The 19,523-nt window shown below is 65.0% G+C and overlaps 1 protein-coding gene across 1 annotated transcript; it reads left to right on the forward strand.

Annotated features, from left to right (window-relative positions):
• The first annotated feature begins 1,390 nt into the window (after positions 1–1,390).
• Positions 1,391–18,582, forward strand: COL1A1 (collagen type I alpha 1 chain). The gene is made up of 51 exons (XM_058820365.1): positions 1,391–1,586; positions 3,284–3,478; positions 3,598–3,632; positions 3,732–3,767; positions 4,588–4,680; positions 4,766–4,834; positions 5,811–5,855; positions 6,090–6,143; positions 6,317–6,370; positions 6,488–6,541; positions 6,649–6,702; positions 6,807–6,860; positions 6,964–7,008; positions 7,243–7,296; positions 7,402–7,446; positions 7,593–7,646; positions 7,878–7,976; positions 8,064–8,108; positions 8,191–8,289; positions 8,483–8,536; positions 8,628–8,735; positions 9,218–9,271; positions 9,459–9,557; positions 9,726–9,779; positions 9,871–9,969; positions 10,073–10,126; positions 10,696–10,749; positions 10,853–10,906; positions 11,013–11,066; positions 11,335–11,379; positions 11,470–11,568; positions 11,682–11,789; positions 12,576–12,683; positions 12,773–12,826; positions 12,937–12,990; positions 13,099–13,206; positions 13,305–13,358; positions 13,688–13,741; positions 14,526–14,687; positions 14,804–14,911; positions 15,007–15,114; positions 15,266–15,319; positions 15,417–15,524; positions 15,831–15,884; positions 16,007–16,114; positions 16,235–16,288; positions 16,616–16,723; positions 16,816–17,098; positions 17,762–17,952; positions 18,033–18,275; positions 18,346–18,582. The coding sequence occupies exons 1-51, from the start codon at positions 1,505–1,507 to the stop codon at positions 18,490–18,492; spliced, it is 4,362 nt and encodes a 1,453-aa protein (XP_058676348.1). The 5' UTR covers positions 1,391–1,504; the 3' UTR covers positions 18,493–18,582.
• Positions 18,583–19,523: the final 941 nt, after the last annotated feature.

Genomic DNA, 19,523 nt, shown 5'->3' on the forward strand with positions numbered 1-19,523 from the left:
GCTCTCAGTGCAGTGACAGTGGGGACAAACAGAGCGCTCCCAGCGCTCCCAGTATCCACAATCCCCCAGCCCCCCAGCACAGCACGGGGGTCTCCAGGGCTGCACCCCCCTTTTCCCTGCCCCGTCCCCGTTTCCCAGCGCGTTCCCCAAATGCTCCCCGAGCCGAGCGGAGCGGAGCGGGAGCTCCCCCTCCCCCGGTGCCACATTGGCCGCGTCTCTCCCGCTCCTCTCCCTGCCGAGCTCCCGGCCCCGGCACGGGCGGGGATTTTTTTGGCGTGTAATTACACCCTCCCCAAATTGCACGGTAGGTTGTGGATCATTGTCCAGGAGCTTTTGCTTTTTCCAACCAACGTGGCTCCTTCAAATGTGGAAACGGCCGTGGAGCCGTGCCAGGGGGGGAGAGCAAGGGGAGCGAGCGCGGCGAGGGGAAGGAAGGGAAAAGAGGGAAAGAAAGGGCTGAAAACACAGAGTCGGTGGGTTTGGGGGTGGGGTTTGGGGTGTCTGTGCTTCTTGGAGGGGTTTCGGGGTTGGGGTCCCTCGGGGGATGGTCTTGGGGACCGTCCAAGGGATGCTCTGGGGACTGGTGGCCTTGGCCTTGCTCCGTGCTTGGTCCCACTGGAGGAGGGTCCCCAATGGGGCCCTGGGTGGGTTTTGGGGTGCCCCAGCTCTGGGAGTGGCTGTCCGGGGGGTCCTCAGTAGGAGGCCTGGGTGTGTTTTGGGGTGCCCCAGCTCTGGGGGTGGGTGGCAGGGCCCTGGGTGTGTTTTGGGTGCCCCAGCTCTGGGAGTGGCTGTCGGGGGGGTCCTCAGTAGGAGCCCTGGGTGTGTTTGGGGGTGCCCCAGCTGTGGGGATGGCAGGGCCCTGGGTGTGCTTTGGGGTGCCCCAGCTCTGGGAGTGGCTGTCGGGGGGGTCCTCAGTAGGAGCCCTGGGTGTGTTTTGGGGGTGCCCCAGCTGTGGGGATGGCAGGGCCCTGCTGACACTCCCAGCATCGCGTGGCACCGGGGTCCCCAAAGTGCCACGTGCCACATCGCCCGTCCCCACCCCACCATCCCCGCAGACACCTCCGAGCGTGCAGAACCCCCCCAAAATCACAACCCCCCGCAAAACCCCGCACCCCAAACCCCCCCTGACCCCGACCCCGGCCCCGCCGCGCTGTGCCCGGCCGCGTGTGCGTGTGCCCGCCCGCGTGTGCGTGTGCCCGCCCGTGTTTGCGTGTGCGCGGCCACACGGCCCGAAGGGTGGGGTGGGGGGGTCAGGGGGTGCCCCCCGACTCGCTGGGTGCCTCTGATTGGCCGAGGGGGCCGTCCAGAACCCGCTGCTCGCTCCGGGTCCCTCCTCCCCGCCGCCGCACACCGTATAAAAGGGCCGGCGCAGAAGTGGGCAAAGGGCAGTAGGAACTTTCTGCTGGGGTCTGGATTTGGAGCTCCAGGGTTGCATCGGCCCCGTATGACCCCAAGCTAAGAACAAAAAGAGACCCCAAAGAGTCTACATGTCTAATATTTAGACATGTTCAGCTTTGTGGATTCTCGGTCGCTGCTGTTGATAGCAGCGACTGTCCTACTCGCCCGCGGGCAAGGAGAGGAAGACAGTGAGTAGCGGGCGCTGGGTGATGCCCTCACCCCTCGGGACGCGGCTCTGGGCTGGCACCGCCTCCGGGGGCACCCGGCCCGGCTGCCCTGGGGTGGGCGAGGAGCAGCTCGGGGTGGGCGTGCGGAGCGGAGAGAGGAATTTGGGGCGAAATAAGGAAAAGAGGGGAAAAATGAGGAAAAAAATAGAGAAGAGGACCGGGGGGATTTGGGGTTGGGGGAAAAGGGGTTTAGGGGGCTCTGGGGGGTGAGGAGTCGGGGCGCCCTGCCAAGAGCGGGGAGGGAAGGAAGGGTGGAGAGGAGCCGGCGGGGAAGGAGGGAGACGGGACGAAGGGGAGGAGGAGGAGGAGGAGGCCGGGAAGGGAAAGGAAAGGGGGGAAAGAGCGCGGGAGAGACAAGAGGGGGGAGAAGAGGAGGGAGAGGGGGGGGCCCAGCCCCGGGATCTGCGAAAGCCATCAGGAAAGAATTAGAAAAGTCTCGGATGATTCATAAGCAAAATGTTTCGGCAGCCGGGGCAGCGGGGGCTGCCAGCGGCGCGGGCCGGGGGCACGGCCGGGGTCACCCCCCCGTGCCACGCCACGGCCGCCGTGCCCGCTGCCACCTGTGCCAGGGGGACTCGGGGGGACCCAGAGCGCCCAGCGCTTTTTGCCCATTTTTTTCCTTTTTTGGTATTTTTTTGCCGTTTTTCTTAAATCCATTTTTAATTATTACTATTGTTTATTATTACTATTATCATTATGCATTTTGCACTGACAATGCCCATCCAGCATTTCCCATTCTCCATTTCCCATTCCCCGTTCCCCGTCCTGCATTTCCCATTCTTCATTTTGCCTTCCCCCATTCCCGTTTCGCCTTTCTTTTTTTTTTTTTTTCCTTCCCCAGAAGAATTTTGCAATTTCCATTTGCCTTTTTTTTAAACATCCTTTTTTTTTTTTTTACATTTTTTCCCTTTCTTTGCATCCTTTCCCCCCCCCTTTTTTTTTACATCCTTTTTTCCCCTCTTTTTTTTTTACATCCTTTTTTTTCCCTCTTTTTTTTTTTACATCCTTTCCCCCCCCCTTTTTTTATATGTTTTTTTTTTCCCGTTTTTTTTTTTCTTTGCATTTTTTACCCCTTTTTTATTCTTTGCTTTTTTTTTTTTTGTTTGTTTTTTAATTTTTTTTAATTTTTTTTTTTTAACATGGGGGGTGTTCCATGAGCTGGCGCAGCCCCTCCCCACGCCAAGACCCTTCCCCACCGTGGGGCCACCCCCAGGCCTGTCCGCTCGCCCTTCCCTTCCCTTCCCTTCCCTCCCCTCCCTCTCCCCGCAGCCCCCTCCCGCCTCCGCTCCCGTTCCCGATCCCATCTGGCCCGATCCAGCCCCGTTCCGCCCGGATCCAATTTCACCCCAAACTCGGGGGCGCGCCCGTCCCGTCCCATCCGCGCCCCCCCAAACCCGCGGCTGCCGGGGACCCCCCCACCCCATCCTCGGGCGGGTGTTTGCCTTGGCCCGGCCGGCCCGAGCGAGCGGCTGCGGGGATTTTTTGTTTAAATTCCAGCCGATGTGGGAAGAGTTTATTGTGGAGCTTTTCCTGTGTCACCCGGCGCGCTGATGAGAAGCAGATGAAGGGAGAAGCGCTGCCGGAGAAGCGGGGAGGGGGTGAGGGGAGCGGGGGGAGCTCCGGGCCGCCCCTCCTGACGCTTTCCCGTCCCGTCGCAGTCCAAACCGGGAGCTGCATCCAGGATGGGCTCACGTACAACGACAAGGACGTGTGGAAACCAGAACCGTGCCAGATCTGCGTCTGCGACAGCGGCAACATCCTGTGCGACGAGGTGATCTGCGAGGACACCTCCGACTGCCCCAACGCCGAGATCCCCTTCGGAGAGTGCTGCCCCATCTGTCCCGACACCGACGGTATCGCGACATCTGCCCCCCCCTCGGGGAGCGGCGGGCTCGGTGTCCCCCACCCCGGGTTGTCTGGGTGTGGGGTGGGTGATGCTGAGCTGCTCTGAACCCCCTTTTTCCCCCCACAGCCTCCCCTGCCTACCCAGAAAATGCTGGAGTAGAGGTAAGGCCCCCCCAAAACGCAGCCCCACAAATTTAATCCCAATCCCACCCACGTATTTGGAGCCCCCCTTTTCTAACCTGTTCTGTCTCTGCTCCACAGGGTCCTAAAGGAGACCCCGGCCCCAAAGGAGACAGGGTGGGTGTGTGCCCCCCTCGGAGCCCCCTGCTCTGCAGGGACCCCAATCCTGCTGGGTGTCCCCCCAGTCCCATGGAGCTCACCCCAATCCTGCTTGGGGCCACCCCAATCCTGCTGGGATCACCCCAATCCTGATGGGGTTACCCCAATCCTGATGGGGTTACCCCAATCCCATGGGGCCACCCCAATCCTGCTGGGATCACCCCAATCCTGCTGGGTGTCCCCCCAGTCCCATGGAGCTCACCCCAATCCTGCTGGGATCACCCCAATCCTGATGGGGTTACCCCAGTCCCATGGGGCTCACCCCAATCCTACTGGGGTCACCCCAATCAAGCTGGGATTCACCTCAATCCCACTGGGCTCACCCTAATTCCCCACTGGGGGTCACCCCAATCCCCCACTGGGGCTCACCCCGGTCCTAATGGAGCTCACCCCAATCCCTCTGGGACTCACCCCGATCCTGCTGGGCTCACCCCAATCCTGCTGGCATCACTCTCATCCCACTGGGACTCACCCCAATCCCCCCTGGGGCTCACCCCAGTCCTGCTGGGATTCACCCCAATCCCCCACAGAGGCTCATCCCCATCCCACAGGGGATCACCCCCATCCTGTTGGAGGTCACCCCAATTTCCGCCCGGGTCTCACCCCAATTTCCCCCCTGGATCTCACCCCAATTTCCCCCCGGGTCTCACCCCATTTTCCCCCTAGTCTCACCCCAATTTCCCCCCGGGTCTCACCCCATTATTCCCCCAGTCTCACCCCATTTTCCCCACAGTCTCACCCCATTTTCCCCTGGTCTCACGCTCTCTTCTCTCGGCAGGGACTGCCCGGCCCCCCCGGCAGAGATGGAATCCCCGGCCAGCCCGGCCTGCCGGGCCCCCCCGGCCCCCCCGGCCCCCCCGGCCTCGGCGGGGTGAGTGTGGGGGGGTCCCTGGTGGTGCAGCCCCCCCTCCCCCGGGGGTCCCTGCCCCGCTCACCCCCCGCTCTCCCTCCCGCAGAACTTCGCTCCCCAGATGTCCTATGGATACGACGAGAAGGCCGGAGGCATGGCCGTGCCCGGGCCCATGGTGAGACATCGGGGACATCGGGGACATCGGAGACATCGGGGACACTGGGGACATCAGGGACATCAGGGACACCAGGGGGAGCTGGGCGAGGGGACAGGACAGGAGCGCTCCCTGTGCCGGTGATGTCACTGAGCACCTGGACACGGCAGGGATGGGGACAGGGATGGGTGACAGCAGAGACAGGGATGGGGACAAGGATGGGGACAGGGATGGGTGACAAGAGAGACAGGGATGGAGACAGGGATGGGGTGACAACAGAGACAGGGAATGTGTGGGGACAGGGACAGGGATGGGGACAAGGATGGGGTGACAACAGAGACAGGGAATGTGTGGGGACAGGGACAGGGATGGGGACAAGGATGGGGTGACAACAGAGACAAGGAATGTGTGGGGATTGGGACAGTGACAGAGTCAGGGACAGGGATGGGGTGACAACAGAGACAAGGAATGTGTGGAGATTGGGACAGTGACAGAGTCAGGGACAGGTTGGTGATGGGGACAGGGATGGGGTGGCAATGGGGACAAGGAATGGGTGCAGGTGGGAACAGGGATGGACACGACGTTGGGGTGGCAGTGGGGACAGGCAATAGGGACAATAAAATAGGGACAATAGGGACAGGCAATAGGGACAATGGGGACATGGCAATAGGGACAATGGGGACATGGCAATAGGGGCAGGGATGGGGTGGCAATGGTGACAGGCCAAGGTTGGTGTTGGGGACAAGGAGCAGAGTGGGATAGGGTGGCAATGGGGACAGGGAGGGGGTGGCAATGGGGACAGGGAGGGGTGGCTTTAGGACGCTGATGGGGAGGAGGTGAGGACAGCAGGATGAGGGTGGTGGGGTGGCAGCAGGGTACAGCAGTGGGGTGGTGGTGGGGACAGGGGATGGTTGGTGGTGGGGACAGGGGATGGCTGGTGGTGGGGACAGGGCCAGGGTGACAAGGCACCACTGCTGACACTTTCTCTTCTCCCCAGGGCCCAGCTGGTCCCCGTGGTCTCCCCGGCCCTCCCGGTGCTCCCGTGAGTGTCACCTCTTCCTTCCATTTGGGTTTGGGGACAAACAGCCCCCAGGGCCCCTCTGGGTGGCGGGGGGACAGGTCAGAGGGTGTCACACCCTTCCTGACAGCCACAGAAGCGCGTGGGGACAGCCCTGGTGCCACCACACGGGGGGACACCACCGCTGCCACTGGGGGATCCAGGCCCAAACTTCTCACTTTCTGACCCATCTTTTCACCCTTTATTTTTTCTCCACAGGGTCCTCAAGGTTTCCAAGGTCCCCCTGGTGAACCTGGAGAGCCTGGTGCTTCTGTGAGTGCTGTCACCTGCTGATGTCCCCGGGGATGGGCACACTGCCAGCCCTGGCTGTGGGGACACTGTCCCTGCTCTGGGGATCCACGGCAGTGGTGCTGGCACTGCCCGGGCTGGGTGACAGGGTGACAGGGGGCAGCTGTCACCTGACCCCTGCCCTGCCTCTCTCCTAGGGTCCCATGGGCCCCCGAGGTCCCGCTGGCCCCCCTGGCAAGAACGGAGATGACGTAAGTGTCCTGTCCTTGGGGTCCCCCCCACTTTGGTGGCCCTGCCATCCCCCCCCCAGGTGAGCAGGAGCTGCCTGGCTTGGGGACGTGCCACCAAGGCCGTGTCCTTGTCCTCAGGGTGAAGCTGGCAAGCCTGGCCGCCCCGGAGAGCGGGGTCCCCCCGGCCCTCAGGTGAGACACACGGGGACACCCCCAGATGTCCCCCCATTGGGGACAGGGCACTGTGGTGTGGGGACAGCCCCCCCAGCGCCTCCATCACCACCTCCTGTCTCCCCCAGGGTGCTCGAGGTCTGCCCGGAACCGCCGGCCTGCCAGGCATGAAGGGACACAGAGTGAGTCCCCTCCCCGTGCTGGTGACACTCAGGGGACAAAGGACCCCTGACCCCAACCAGGGTCCCCTCCTGACCCCCCACCCCTTCTCTGTGCTGCCCTCCAGGGTTTCAGTGGTCTGGATGGTGCCAAGGGTGAGCCTGGACCTGCTGGCCCCAAGGTGAGGAGTGGTGGCAGCGTCACCGCTGTCCTGGCAATGTCACCGTGTCCCCTGTCCCTGCAGAGCAGCTCCCTCATGGTGTCCTTCCTTCCTTCCTCCCTAGGGAGAGCCCGGCAGCCCTGGAGAGAACGGAGCTCCTGGGCAGATGGTGAGTGCTGCACCAGGGGGTCAGGGGGGTTCTGGCCAACAGGGGACAAGGATGGGGGTGACACTCGGTGGGGACACAGCTCCTCCTCAGGGATCCACAGGGAACGGGGTGGGAGGGCTTCAACCCCTTGGAAATGTCACAGTGGGGGCACAGGGATGGGAGGAGGCTCAGAAAGGGAGAAGCGTCCATGCAGGTGACACAAACGTGTCCTGAACGTGTCCTGTCCCCTCTCAGGGTCCTCGTGGTCTTCCCGGCGAGAGAGGCCGTCCCGGCCCGTCTGGCCCCGCTGTGAGTATTCGGGATGGGCAGGGCTGACACCCCTGCGCGGGCACGGGGCTCTGGAGGTCACCGGTGCCACCCGCGGCTGTCACTGACGCTGTCCCCTCTCCGCAGGGCGCTCGTGGCAATGACGGCGCTCCCGGCGCTGCCGGTCCCCCCGTGAGTACCCCCGACCCCACGGACCCTCCCGGGGAGGGGATCCCGCCCTGCTGCCCTATGGGGACCCTTGGCCGGGAGCCAGGGGGGCTCTGGGGGTCCCCTTGGGCTGGGATCCCCCTCTGAGCCGAGCCTTCTCTCCCCTTTAGGGTCCAACTGGTCCCGCCGGTCCCCCCGGCTTCCCCGGTGCCGCCGGTGCTAAGGTAGGGCCTGCCCGGTTCTGGGGGGCTGGGAGGGGCTGGGGGGCACTGGGAGGGCGGGCTGGGGGAGCGCTGGGCAGGGGAGGGGTCCTGGAGCATCCAGGCTGGCACCGCCTGGCACAGTGGCACCCGTGGGGACATCCCCTGGGCACCTGTCCCTGGGCTGTGTCGCCGCGGATGGAATCAGCACCGGCGCTCACTGCTCTTCCTCCTCCTCCTCCTCTCCCTCCCCAGGGTGAGACCGGTCCCCAAGGAGCTCGTGGCAGCGAAGGTCCCCAAGGTGCTCGCGGTGAGCCCGGTCCCCCCGGCCCTGCTGGCGCCGCCGGTCCCGCTGTGAGTGACACCCGCGGGCTCCCCGTCCTTCGGCCTCGCGCGCCGCCAGCCCCGCCGTGACCCTCCTCTTCCTCCTTCTCTCCGCAGGGCAACCCCGGTGCTGACGGCCAACCCGGAGCCAAGGGCGCCACCGTGAGTGTCCCTCTCGTGTCCCCTCCCGGGCGGGGCAGGGAGGGCCGTGCCGCTCCCTCACGGCCCCGTGTGCCTCTTGCAGGGCGCTCCCGGCATCGCTGGCGCTCCCGGCTTCCCCGGTGCCCGCGGTCCCTCCGGCCCGCAGGGTCCCAGCGGCGCCCCCGGCCCCAAGGGTAACACCGTGAGTATCCCCGGGCTCCTCCAGGGGCTCTCCGCGGGCTGCGATCCCTTCCTGGAGCTGCCTCCGAGGTGTCCCTGGTCCGTGCCAGGCCCGGGTGGCACAGGGGGTGGCGGATGCCGCGCCCTTATCCCCCCGAGGGTCCCTCTGCTCCTCGATCCGCCGTTAACCCTTTCCTCTCTTCTCTCCCCTGCAGGGTGAGCCCGGCGCTCCAGGCAACAAGGGTGACACCGGTGCCAAAGGCGAACCCGTGAGTGACCCCCCGATGTGTCCCTGGGGGCGCGGGCCCTGCTGGCCCTGACCCATCCCGGGGGTCTTCATCCCTCCGCGTCCTTCCCCAGGGTCCCGCTGGTGTCCAAGGTCCCCCCGGCCCCGCTGGAGAAGAAGGAAAGAGAGGAGCCCGTGGTGAGCCCGGCCCCGCTGGGCTGCCCGGCCCTGCTGGCGAGCGTGTGAGTAGCGACGTCCCTGTCCCCATCCCCGCCATGTCCCTGTCCCTGTCCCCGTCCCCGCCATGTCCCTGTCCCCATCCCCACCATGTCCCTGTCCCCACTCCTACCATGTCTCTGTCCCTGTCCCCATCCCTGCCATGTCCCCATCCCTGTCCCCACCCCTACCATGTCCCTGTCCCCATCCCCGCCATGTCCCTGTCCCCATCCCTGCCATGTCCCTGTCCCCATCCCTGCCGTGTCCTCATCCCTGTCCCCACCCCTGCCATGTCCCTGTCCCCATCCCCACCATGTCCCTGTCCCCACTCCTACCATATCCCTGTCCCCACCCCCTGTGTCCAACGTGAACCCCCTGCGTGTTTGGGGACCCCGTGGTGCCACCCCCGGCCCCTTCGTGCCGCTCCCGCTGGTGGCCATGTCCCTCCTCCCCTGGCCCCCCGATGTCCCCCCGTGTCCCCGCACTGACCCTGCCGTGTCCCCCTCAGGGCGCTCCTGGCAGCCGCGGTTTCCCTGGCGCCGATGGCATCGCCGGTCCCAAGGTGGGTGTCCGCGTCCCTCTGCGGGACAAAGTGGCGTCAGCGTGGCCCTGGGGACTCTGCCCGCTGTCACCCGTGCCCGCACAGTGGCCACGGCGGCTCCGAGTGGCTGCCACCCGCGGGAACACGGCTCTGTGCCGGTCCCCGGGCGCTGTCCCTTCCCTGGGTCACCCCTGTCCCCCCTCCGCAGGGTCCCCCCGGCGAGCGCGGCTCCCCTGGCCCCGTCGGCCCCAAAGGATCTCCTGGTGAAGCTGGACGCCCCGGGGAGCCCGGACTGCCCGGTGCCAAGGTGAGGTGGCACGGTGACACGGTGACACGGTGACACGGTGACACGGTGACCAGCACGGCCGCAGGGCTGTCCCGCTCTCCGTGCCGGAGCCGCTCTCCAGGACGCTCCCGTTGTCCGGAGCATCCCCTGGCGGTGCTGAGCTCCTGACCCCGCTCCCGCTCCCCGCAGGGTCTCACTGGAAGCCCCGGCAGCCCCGGTCCCGACGGCAAGACCGGCCCTCCTGTAAGTTGTCCCCGCCGCTGTCCCCGCCGCTGTCCCCTCCTGCCCTGGCTCTCCAGGGCCCGGCTAAAGCAGCTCTGGCTCCTCCCGACAGGGTCCCGCTGGTCAAGACGGGCGGCCCGGCCCCCCCGGCCCCCCCGGAGCCCGAGGCCAGGCCGGCGTGATGGGATTCCCCGGTCCCAAAGGTGCCGCGGTGAGTGCCACCCATCGCCAAGGCCACCCTGCTCTCCGGGGACACACCTGGGACCTGTCCCCGTCCCCGGTGTCACCACGGGCTCATCCCGCTCTGGTTTTAGGGCGAACCCGGCAAACCCGGCGAGAGAGGAGCTCCCGGTCCCCCCGGAGCTGTGGTGAGTGTGGGGTGTCCGGGAGGGAGGTGACAAGGGAGGGTGTGAGGCGACAGAGAGGGTCACAGTGGTGTGGGGTGGCAGGGAGGGTGACAAGGAGAGTGACAAGGAGCGTCACCCTGTGATAGCGTGACAGGGAGGGTGACAGAGAGGGTCACAGTGGTGTGGGGTGGCGGGGAGGGTGACAAGGAGAGTGACAAGGAGCGTCACCCTGTGATAGCGTGACAGAGAGGGTGACAAGGAGCATCACCCCATGACAGGGTGACAGAGAGGGCCGGCCTGGCACGGACCAGCTCGCTGGGGTGAAATGGGGTTGTGGGGTGTGAATGGGGTGGGAATGAGCTGTGAATGCGGGGTGAGGGCCCTCGGCAGCCAGGGCAGGCTCCGGGGGGCCCGAGGCCGTGGCGGGATGAGGTGTTTGGGATCCCGGCCCGGTGTTTGGGATCCCGGCCCGGTGTTCGGGATCCCGGCCCGGGCAGCTCTCCGCGGTGTCTCCCGGCCTTCGAAGGATCCCGCGGCCCCCGCCCAGGCTCTCGGCTCGCTCTGAGCACCCTCCTCTCCCTCCTCCCCAGGGCCCCGCTGGCAAAGACGGTGAAACCGGTGCTCAAGGTCCCCCCGGCCCCACCGTGAGTATCCCCCGGCCCGCGGCCACCCCCGGCCACGCCCGGCCCCCGGCCCCGGGCCTCGAGAGCCACCTGCGCCCCTCCATGGCTGTGCTGTGTCCCCCAGGGTCCCGCTGGAGAACGAGGTGAACAAGGTCCCGCTGGTGCTCCTGGCTTCCAGGTGAGGGCTGTCCCCTCCCCGGCAGGGGGACAAAGCACCCAGAGCACGGGTGACGCTGCCATTGTCCCCTCCGTGGTGGCTCACGGCTCCTCTTCTTCCTCCCCAGGGTCTGCCCGGCCCCGCTGGTCCCCCTGGTGAGGCTGGCAAGCCTGGTGAGCAGGTGAGTGTGGGCACTGGGGACCCTCCTGTCCCCTCCCCATTGCCTGACCCCTCCCCATCGTCCCTGTCCCATCCCCATCGCCCCTGTCCCCATCACACTGGGGCTGCTGCTGCTGCTGGGGTCCCCCCAGGGTACCCCCAGGTGCTCCATGGGAGCAATGGGAACCCCAGCCCTGCCCAGGGAATGAGGGACTCCTGGGCCACCCCCTCTGCCCGTCCCTGGTGCCACTCGTTCCCCTCTAACTTGTCACCCTGTCCCTCCCTCTCAGGGTGTCCCCGGAGACGCTGGAGCCCCCGGTCCCGCCGGTGCCAGGGTAAGCTGAACCCCCATCTCCCCCCAACCCTGGGCACCCCAAAATGCCCCACACAGCCCCTGATGGGCCTCCCCTGTGCCACCTCCCCAGGGTGAGAGAGGATTCCCCGGAGAGCGCGGTGTCCAAGGTCCCCCCGGTCCCCAAGGTCCCCGCGGTGCTAACGGCGCTCCCGGTAACGATGGTGCTAAGGTAGGTGCCAGCCGGGCATGGGGCTGTGCCCGGCCTGTGGGGCACAGCTGGGGGGCGGCCGGGCTGGGTTTGCTGGGCCAGGATGTCACTGATCCCCCTCTGCCTCCCTGCAGGGCGATGCTGGAGCTCCCGGAGCCCCCGGGAACCAGGGCCCCCCCGGTCTGCAGGGAATGCCCGGAGAGCGCGGTGCTGCCGGCCTGCCAGGCGCCAAGGGTGACAGAGTGCGTGTCCCCAGAGCCCTCGTGTCCCCAAAGCCTGCTGTGCCCCTCGGTGACCTGCTCCCCATCATCCCTGTGCCCCCTCAGCTTCCCCTTGGGGCTGGGTGTGCCCTGAGCTGAGGCCGGTGGGCAGCAGTGTCCTGGGCAAGGATGCTCTGTGCCACCTCTGTCCCCATCCCTTGGGGCAGGGGATGCTCTGTGCCACCTCTGTCCCCATCCCTTGGGGCAGGAGATGCTCTGTGCCACCTCTGTCCCCATATCATGGGGCAGGGGATGCTCTGTGCCACCTCTGTCCCCATCCCGTGGGGCAGGGGATGCTCTGTGCCACCTCTGTCCCCATCCCTTGGGGCAGGGGATGCTTTGTGCCACCTCTGTCCCCATCCCTTGGAGCAGGGGATGCTCTGTGCCACCTCTGTCCCCATATCATGGGGCAGGGGATGCTCTGTGCCACCTCTGGGCCCATCCCTTGGAGCAGGGGATGCTCTGTGCCACCTCTGTCCCCATCCCTTGGGGCAGGAGATGCTCTGTGCCACCTCTGTCCCCATATCATGGGGCAGGGGATGCTCTCTGCCACCTCTGTCCCCATCCCGTGGGGCAGGGGATGCTCTCTGTCACCTCTGTCCCCATCCATCGGAGACATTCTCTCACTGAGAGCCCCGCTCTTGTGAGGAGGATGAGGATGGTCCCAGCCCGTCCCAGGGAGGATGAAGAACCGGGGATGTCTCAGTGCAGAGAGCGGTGACCCCCCCAGGGACCTGTCCCCGTAACTCCCCTTTGTCTCTCCCTCAGGGTGACCCCGGTCCCAAAGGTGCTGATGGCGCTCCTGGCAAGGACGGTCTCCGAGGCCTGACCGGTCCCATCGGCCCCCCCGGCCCTGCTGGTGCTCCTGGTGACAAGGTGGGGACATCCCGCAGGGACAGCCGTGTCCAGGCACTCAGTGCCACCCCCTCTCCACAGCCCTGATCCCTTTTCTCTGTTGTCTCCAGGGTGAAGCCGGTCCCCCCGGCCCTGCTGGTCCCACTGGTGCCCGTGGTGCTCCCGTGAGTGTCCCCCACGCTCGGTGATGGCCCTGCCACTCCTCGGTGGCCCTGGTGGCCCTGGTGACCGTGTCCCCATCCCGTCTCACGCCGTTGCCTCCCCTCTCCTGCAGGGTGACCGCGGCGAGCCCGGCCCTCCCGGTCCTGCTGGATTTGCTGGCCCCCCTGTAAGTGTGGCAGACCACCCCCTCCCCCCAGCCCGGGGGTCCATGCTGCCCCCCCCAGGGTGGCTCTGAGCCCCCCGGGCTCACCCTGTCCCCGTGTCCCCCCCTCAGGGCGCTGACGGCCAGCCTGGTGCTAAAGGTGAAACTGGGGATGCTGGAGCCAAGGGTGACGCCGGTCCCCCCGGCCCTGCTGGCCCCACTGGTGCTCCTGGACCTGCTGTAAGTGCCCCCCCTCAGCCCCCCCAGTGCCTGGGCTGCTGCCCTGCAGCTCAGCTCACCCCTCTCCTCCTCCTCTTCCTCCTCTTCCTCCCGCCCAGGGTGCTGTTGGTGCTCCCGGTCCCAAAGGTGCTCGCGGCAGCGCTGGACCCCCTGTAAGTACCGGTCCTGTGGGGAGTTTGGGGGCGTTGGGGGAGTTTGGGGGCACCCCCGGGTGGGAACAGCCCCGAGGGGCTTTAATTCTACCTCTGCTCCCCCCACACCGTGGGGCACCCCCAGCCCTGCACCCCCAAAACCATCTGGGGATGGCACCAGAGTGGGGTGTTGCCTTTACAACACCCCTTTACAATTTGGGGCGTCGCCTTTACACCCCCCAAATCAGCCCCCCAGGTGGGCTCTTTGCTCTGCCCACCGGCCCTGGGGTTCCCCTGGATCCCTGGACCTCGGGATCCAGCCCCACTGATGCAGCTCTGCTCCCTTCCAGGGTGCTACTGGTTTCCCTGGTGCTGCTGGAAGAGTTGGACCCCCCGGCCCCTCTGTGAGTACCCCTGGGGGGAGATGGGGGGCTGGAGATGGGGACAGGGGAGGGGACCAACTGGGGACAGGAGGCACTGGGGACATGGTGACAGGAGGTGCTGGGGACACAGGATAAGAGACACTGGGGACATGGGGACGGGAGGTGCTGGGGACAGGAGGGGTGGGGGACAGGGGACAGGAGGCTCTGGAGACACAGGACATGAGGTACTGGGGACATGGGGACAGGAGCCACTGGGGACAGGAGCCACTGGGGAAATGGGGACAGGAAGCACTGGGGACATGGGGACAGGAGGCAATGGGGACATGGGGACAGGAGGCAATGGAGACACAGGACGAGAGGCACTGGGGACATGGGGATGGGAAGCACTGGGGACAGGGGACAGGAGGCACTGAGGACATGGGGATGGGAAGCACTGGGGACAGGAGGCACTGGGGACATGGGGACAGGAGGCACTGGGGACATGGGGACAGGAGGCAATGGGGACACAGGACGAGAGGCACTGGGGACATGGGGATGGGAAGGACTGGGGACACGGGACAGGAGGCACTGGGGACAGGGAACAGGAGGCACTGAGGACATGGGGATGGGAAGCACTGGGGACAGGGGACAGGAGGCATTGGGGACAGGGGACAGGAGGCACTGAGGACATGGACGGGAGGCGCTGGGCACCGTCCAGGTGCTGCACGTGGCCGCCCTGTCCCACTTGGCCCCGGGACAGCCCTGGCCTTCAGCTGGCAGCGAGGGGGTCCCGGCCTGACGGCACCACCTCCCCCGCCCCGTGCAGGGTAACATCGGCCTGCCCGGCCCGCCCGGCCCCGCCGGCAAGGAGGGCGGCAAAGGACCCCGCGGTGAGACCGGCCCCGCCGGCCGCCCCGGAGAGCCGGGACCCGCCGGGCCCCCCGGTCCCCCCGGCGAGAAAGGAGCCCCCGGTGCTGACGGTCCCATCGTGAGTCGCCCCCTGCCCGGATCTCTGTGCTCGTCACCGCCTCTCGCTGTCCCCTCCGCGGGGATGGGGAGGTGACACCGGGGCTGTCCCCGCTGAGGCGCCGTTTGTCCCCGCAGGGCGCTCCCGGCACTCCCGGACCCCAAGGTATCGCCGGCCAGCGCGGTGTGGTCGGTCTGCCCGGCCAGAGAGGCGAGCGAGGCTTCCCCGGCCTGCCCGGCCCCTCCGTGAGTATCGGGGGGCTCCGGGGACCCGCAGGCTCTGTCACCCCCGCGGGGTGGCTCTGTGACAGCGTCTGAGCCCCAATCGTGTCCCCCCGCAGGGTGAACCCGGCAAACAAGGCCCCTCCGGCTCTCCCGGTGAGCGCGGCCCCCCCGGCCCCATGGGCCCCCCTGGCCTGGCTGGACCCCCTGGAGAAGCTGGACGTGAGGTGAGCACCCATGGTCACCGTGGGGCTGGGGGCACGGACCCCGTGCTGATGAGGGGCTGTGAGATCCCCCCCGTGCTGAGGATGTGCTGATGGGGGGCTTTTGGACCTCCCGTGAGCCCCCCACCCTAACGAGGGTCTCTGCTCCCCATAGGGCGCCCCCGGTGCTGAAGGTGCCCCCGGCCGTGACGGTGCTGCTGGTCCCAAGGTGAGTGGGCTCTGAGGGGTGTGGGAGGGGTGATGGGGTTGTGCTGGCCCGCACTGACCTCTCCTCTTCCTCCTCCTCCTCCTCCTCCTCCTCGCAGGGTGATCGTGGTGAGACCGGCCCCGCCGGCCCCCCTGGTGCTCCCGGTGCCCCCGGTGCCCCCGGCCCCGTCGGCCCTGCTGGCAAGAACGGAGATCGTGGTGAGACCGTAAGTGATGCTCTGCCCGGAGCCCCCTGGCACCCCCCGGCCCCAGGACACCCAGAAAGGACCCAGCTCTGGGGTCTGGCCCCGGGCTCAGCTCCTGATGCTGCCAGGAGCTTCCCTGGCAGGCAGAGGTGCCACCACCACCCTGCAATGGGTGATCTCAGAGGTGCCACCACCACCCTGCAATGGGGGATCTCAGAGGTGTCACTGCCCCCTCGGGGGTCCCCGAGCCTCTCAGGGTGGTTCTGCCCCAAGCCAGCAGCAGGAGGTGCAGGATGCTCTAACCTGTCCCCTTCTCTCCTGTCCCAGGGTCCCCAAGGTCCCGCTGGCCCCCCTGGTCCTGCTGGTGCTCGTGGTCCTGCTGTAAGTGATGCTCTGCTCTGCTCTGTCCCCCTCGGTGCCTCTGTGTGCCCACAGGCGTGGGGACAGTGATTGGCCAGCACTGCACTCAACTCATCTTCCTCCTCCTCTTCCTCCTCCTGCAGGGTCCCCAAGGTCCCCGTGGTGACAAAGGTGAAACCGGTGAACAGGGTGACAGAGGCATGAAGGGCCACAGAGGCTTCTCCGGTCTCCAGGGCCCACCTGGTCCTCCCGTAAGTCCCGCGGGGTGACAGTGACCCTGCCACACATCCTGGGGACAGCACGGGCTGCTGATGTCACCTCTGATGTCACCTCTGATGTCGCCTCTTCTTCTTCCTCCTCCACTGCCACAGGGCTCTCCTGGTGAACAAGGTCCTTCTGGTGCTTCTGGTCCCGCCGGTCCCCGAGTGAGTCCCAGGATGAGCTGTGACATCCGGACACGGTTGTGACACCGCGGGGAGGGCAGGGGTGTCCCCACATCCAGCGAGATTCCCGCAGGGTCTGGAGGCTCTGCTGGGTCCCCATGGCCATTGGGATTCCTGTAGGGTTTGGGGTATTGGTTGGAGGCTCTGCCAGGTCCCCATGGCCATTGGGACACCTGTAGGGTTTGGGGTATTGGTTGGAGGCTCTGCCAGGTCCCCATGGCCATTGGGATTCCTGCAGGGTTTGGGGTCGGGGCTGGAGGCTCTGCTGGGTTTGCACCACCACGCTCACTCTTATCTCCCACCCCACAGGGTCCCCCTGGCTCCGCTGGTGCTGCCGGCAAGGACGGTCTGAATGGGCTGCCCGGCCCCATCGGTCCCCCCGGCCCCCGCGGCCGCACCGGCGACGTCGGTCCCGTCGTACGTCCCGAACCCAACCGAACCCTCCCTTTGCCGCCCGCCTCCAGCGCCCGCTCTTCCATCACCATCCTCCTCCTCTCCTCCTCCCGCAGGGTCCCCCCGGCCCCCCCGGGCCCCCTGGTCCTCCCGGCCCTCCCAGCGGCGGCTTCGACTTCAGCTTCCTGCCGCAGCCGCCCCAGGAGAAGGCGCACGACGGCGGCCGCTACTACCGGGCCGACGATGCCAACGTGATGCGCGACCGCGACCTGGAGGTGGACACCACCCTCAAGAGCCTGAGCCAGCAGATCGAGAACATCCGCAGCCCCGAGGGCACCCGCAAGAACCCCGCCCGCACCTGCCGCGACCTCAAGATGTGCCACGGCGACTGGAAGAGCGGTGGGTGTCCCCGCGGTCCCCTCGGGGCTGTCACCGCGTCCCTGTCCCCTCTGCTGCTCCTCAGCTCTGTCCTTCCGTCCTGTCTCTCCTGTGTGCCCTCCCCTCCATCCTCCTCCTGTCCCTCTCCTGTTTCTCCCCCTCTTCCTCTTTTCCTGCTCCACGCTCCGCCCCCAGCTCCCTCCTTTGCCTTCCTCACCTCCTTCCTCATCTCCCAGGGCCGCTCCTCATCTTCCTCCTTCCTCCCTTCATCCTCAGCATCCGCCAGCCCCTGTCCTCACCCATCCTTCCGTCCTCTGCTCTTCACCTCCATTCTCCATCTCCTGTGGCTGTTCCCCATCCTCATCCTTCACCCCTCCTGGCTCTTCCTCACCCGTTCTCTCCTGGATTCTCCTTACCTCCATTACCTGGTTGTTCCTCACCTGTTCCATCCCCCCTGGTTGTTCCTCACCTGTTCCATCTCTCTGGCTGCTCCTCAGCTCCATTCTCCATCTCCTGGGGCTGTTCCTCACCTTCATCCTTCATCCCTGCTGGTTGTTCCTCTCCCCCATCTCCCTGGCTGTCCTTCCCCTGTTCCCTCATGGCTGTTCCTCTGTCCCATCCCCTGCCTGTCCCTGTCCCCACCACCCTCCCTGCCCCTCTCCTGACCCGTCCCTGTCCCCTCAGGCGAGTACTGGATCGACCCCAACCAAGGCTGCAACCTGGACGCCATCAAGGTCTTCTGCAACATGGAGACGGGCGAGACGTGCGTGTACCCGACGCAGGCGTCCATCGCCCGCAAGAACTGGTACCTCAGCAAGAACCCCAAGGAGAAGAAACACGTCTGGTTCGGCGAGGCCATGAGCGACGGCTTCCAGGTGGGCTCGGGGGCCACCAGGGGGTGGAGGGGATGAGGAGCCTGGAATGGTTCGGTTGTGACCGATGTCCCCTCGCGCAGTTCGAGTACGGCGGCGAGGGCTCCGACCCGGCCGACGTGGCCATCCAGCTGACCTTCCTGCGCCTCATGGCCACCGAGGCCTCGCAGAACGTCACCTACCACTGCAAGAACAGCGTGGCCTACATGGACCAGGCCAGCGGCAACCTGAAGAAGGCCCTGCTGCTGCAGGGCGCCAACGAGATCGAGATCCGCGCCGAGGGCAACAGCCGCTTCACCTACGGCGTCACCGAGGACGGCTGCACGGTGAGTGACGGGGATGGTGGTGACACTGGGGACATGCTGGGGACGGGGAGTGACCGCGGTGTCCCCACAGAGTCACACGGGCGCCTGGGGCAAGACAGTCATCGAGTACAAGACGACGAAGACCTCGCGCCTGCCCATCATCGATTTGGCTCCTATGGACGTCGGCGCTCCGGACCAGGAATTCGGCATCGACATCGGCCCCGTCTGCTTCTTGTAACCCCGGACGCCCCACGCGTGACAGGAGAGAGTAATAATAATAATGATAAAAATAATAATAAAAAAAAAAAAAACACCAAAAAAAAAAAAACCTGCCAAAAAAAAAAAAACCAAAAAAAAAAAAGGAGGAAATTTCACATGGACTTTTTGAATTTGTGTCGGTTTCTATCCAGCGTCTCTAAAACAACTCCGGTTGCGTTGCCGTAAGAGAAAAACCTCAAAAACCCTCTCAAAAAAAAAAAAAAAAAAAGCATTCAACCCCCCCTAAAAAATACTAAAAAAACCAAATAAATGACTTTTTCAAACAAAATCACCAGGAAGTGGGTTCGCTTGCTTGCCCCCCCTCATTCCTCAGCCCCAGAGATGGCAAAGCTCAGCTCCCCAAAGGGTCCCCAAGCCCCCCGGGACCCCCAGGCCCCCTCCCCGCCAGCCCCTTCGCTTCTTGCATCTCATTAGAATTTTAATTTTTGCTGCGAGGAAGATGTTGAACTCCTGACTATAATTTGCTTTTTCTCCCTTGTTTTCCCTCTTTCTCTGCCCTCTCCTCCTTATTTTTTATTTGGATAATGCTGATTTTGAGTTCTCTCGATTTCCTTTTGTTCTGGTTATTTTTTATCGTGGTTTTTTTTCCTGTTTTGTTTTGGTTTGTTCGTTGTTTGTTGTTCATTTTATTTTTATTCAGGCAGCAAAACCAATTCACTCCCAAGCCACGGAGCAGCTCCGGCCCTGCGCTGACGCCCCTGTCCGGATGGCTACCTCACCACTCTCGGGGTGTTTCATCGTCTTTTTGAGTCTGAATTTTGGGGTTCTTTTTGGTTTTTTTTAGCTTCGTTTGGAGCTTTTCAGCCGTGCCGGGACTTTCCTGCCAGGTTCAGAGCAAAGGTGCTAATTTCCCCCCATCATATTCCCCCCCTTTTTTCTCTTTGGTTGCTCTGTTGTTCTCTCATTTTGAATTTTCCTTTGGAGGTTTCTTTCCCTCAGGATTTTTATCCTGGTTTTTGGTTTTTTTTTTTTTTTTTAATTATTATTTTT

The sequence above is a fragment of the Ammospiza caudacuta genome, chromosome 27, assembly GCF_027887145.1.
Source record: "Ammospiza caudacuta isolate bAmmCau1 chromosome 27, bAmmCau1.pri, whole genome shotgun sequence".
NCBI classification, from domain to species: Eukaryota; Metazoa; Chordata; class Aves; order Passeriformes; family Passerellidae; genus Ammospiza; species Ammospiza caudacuta.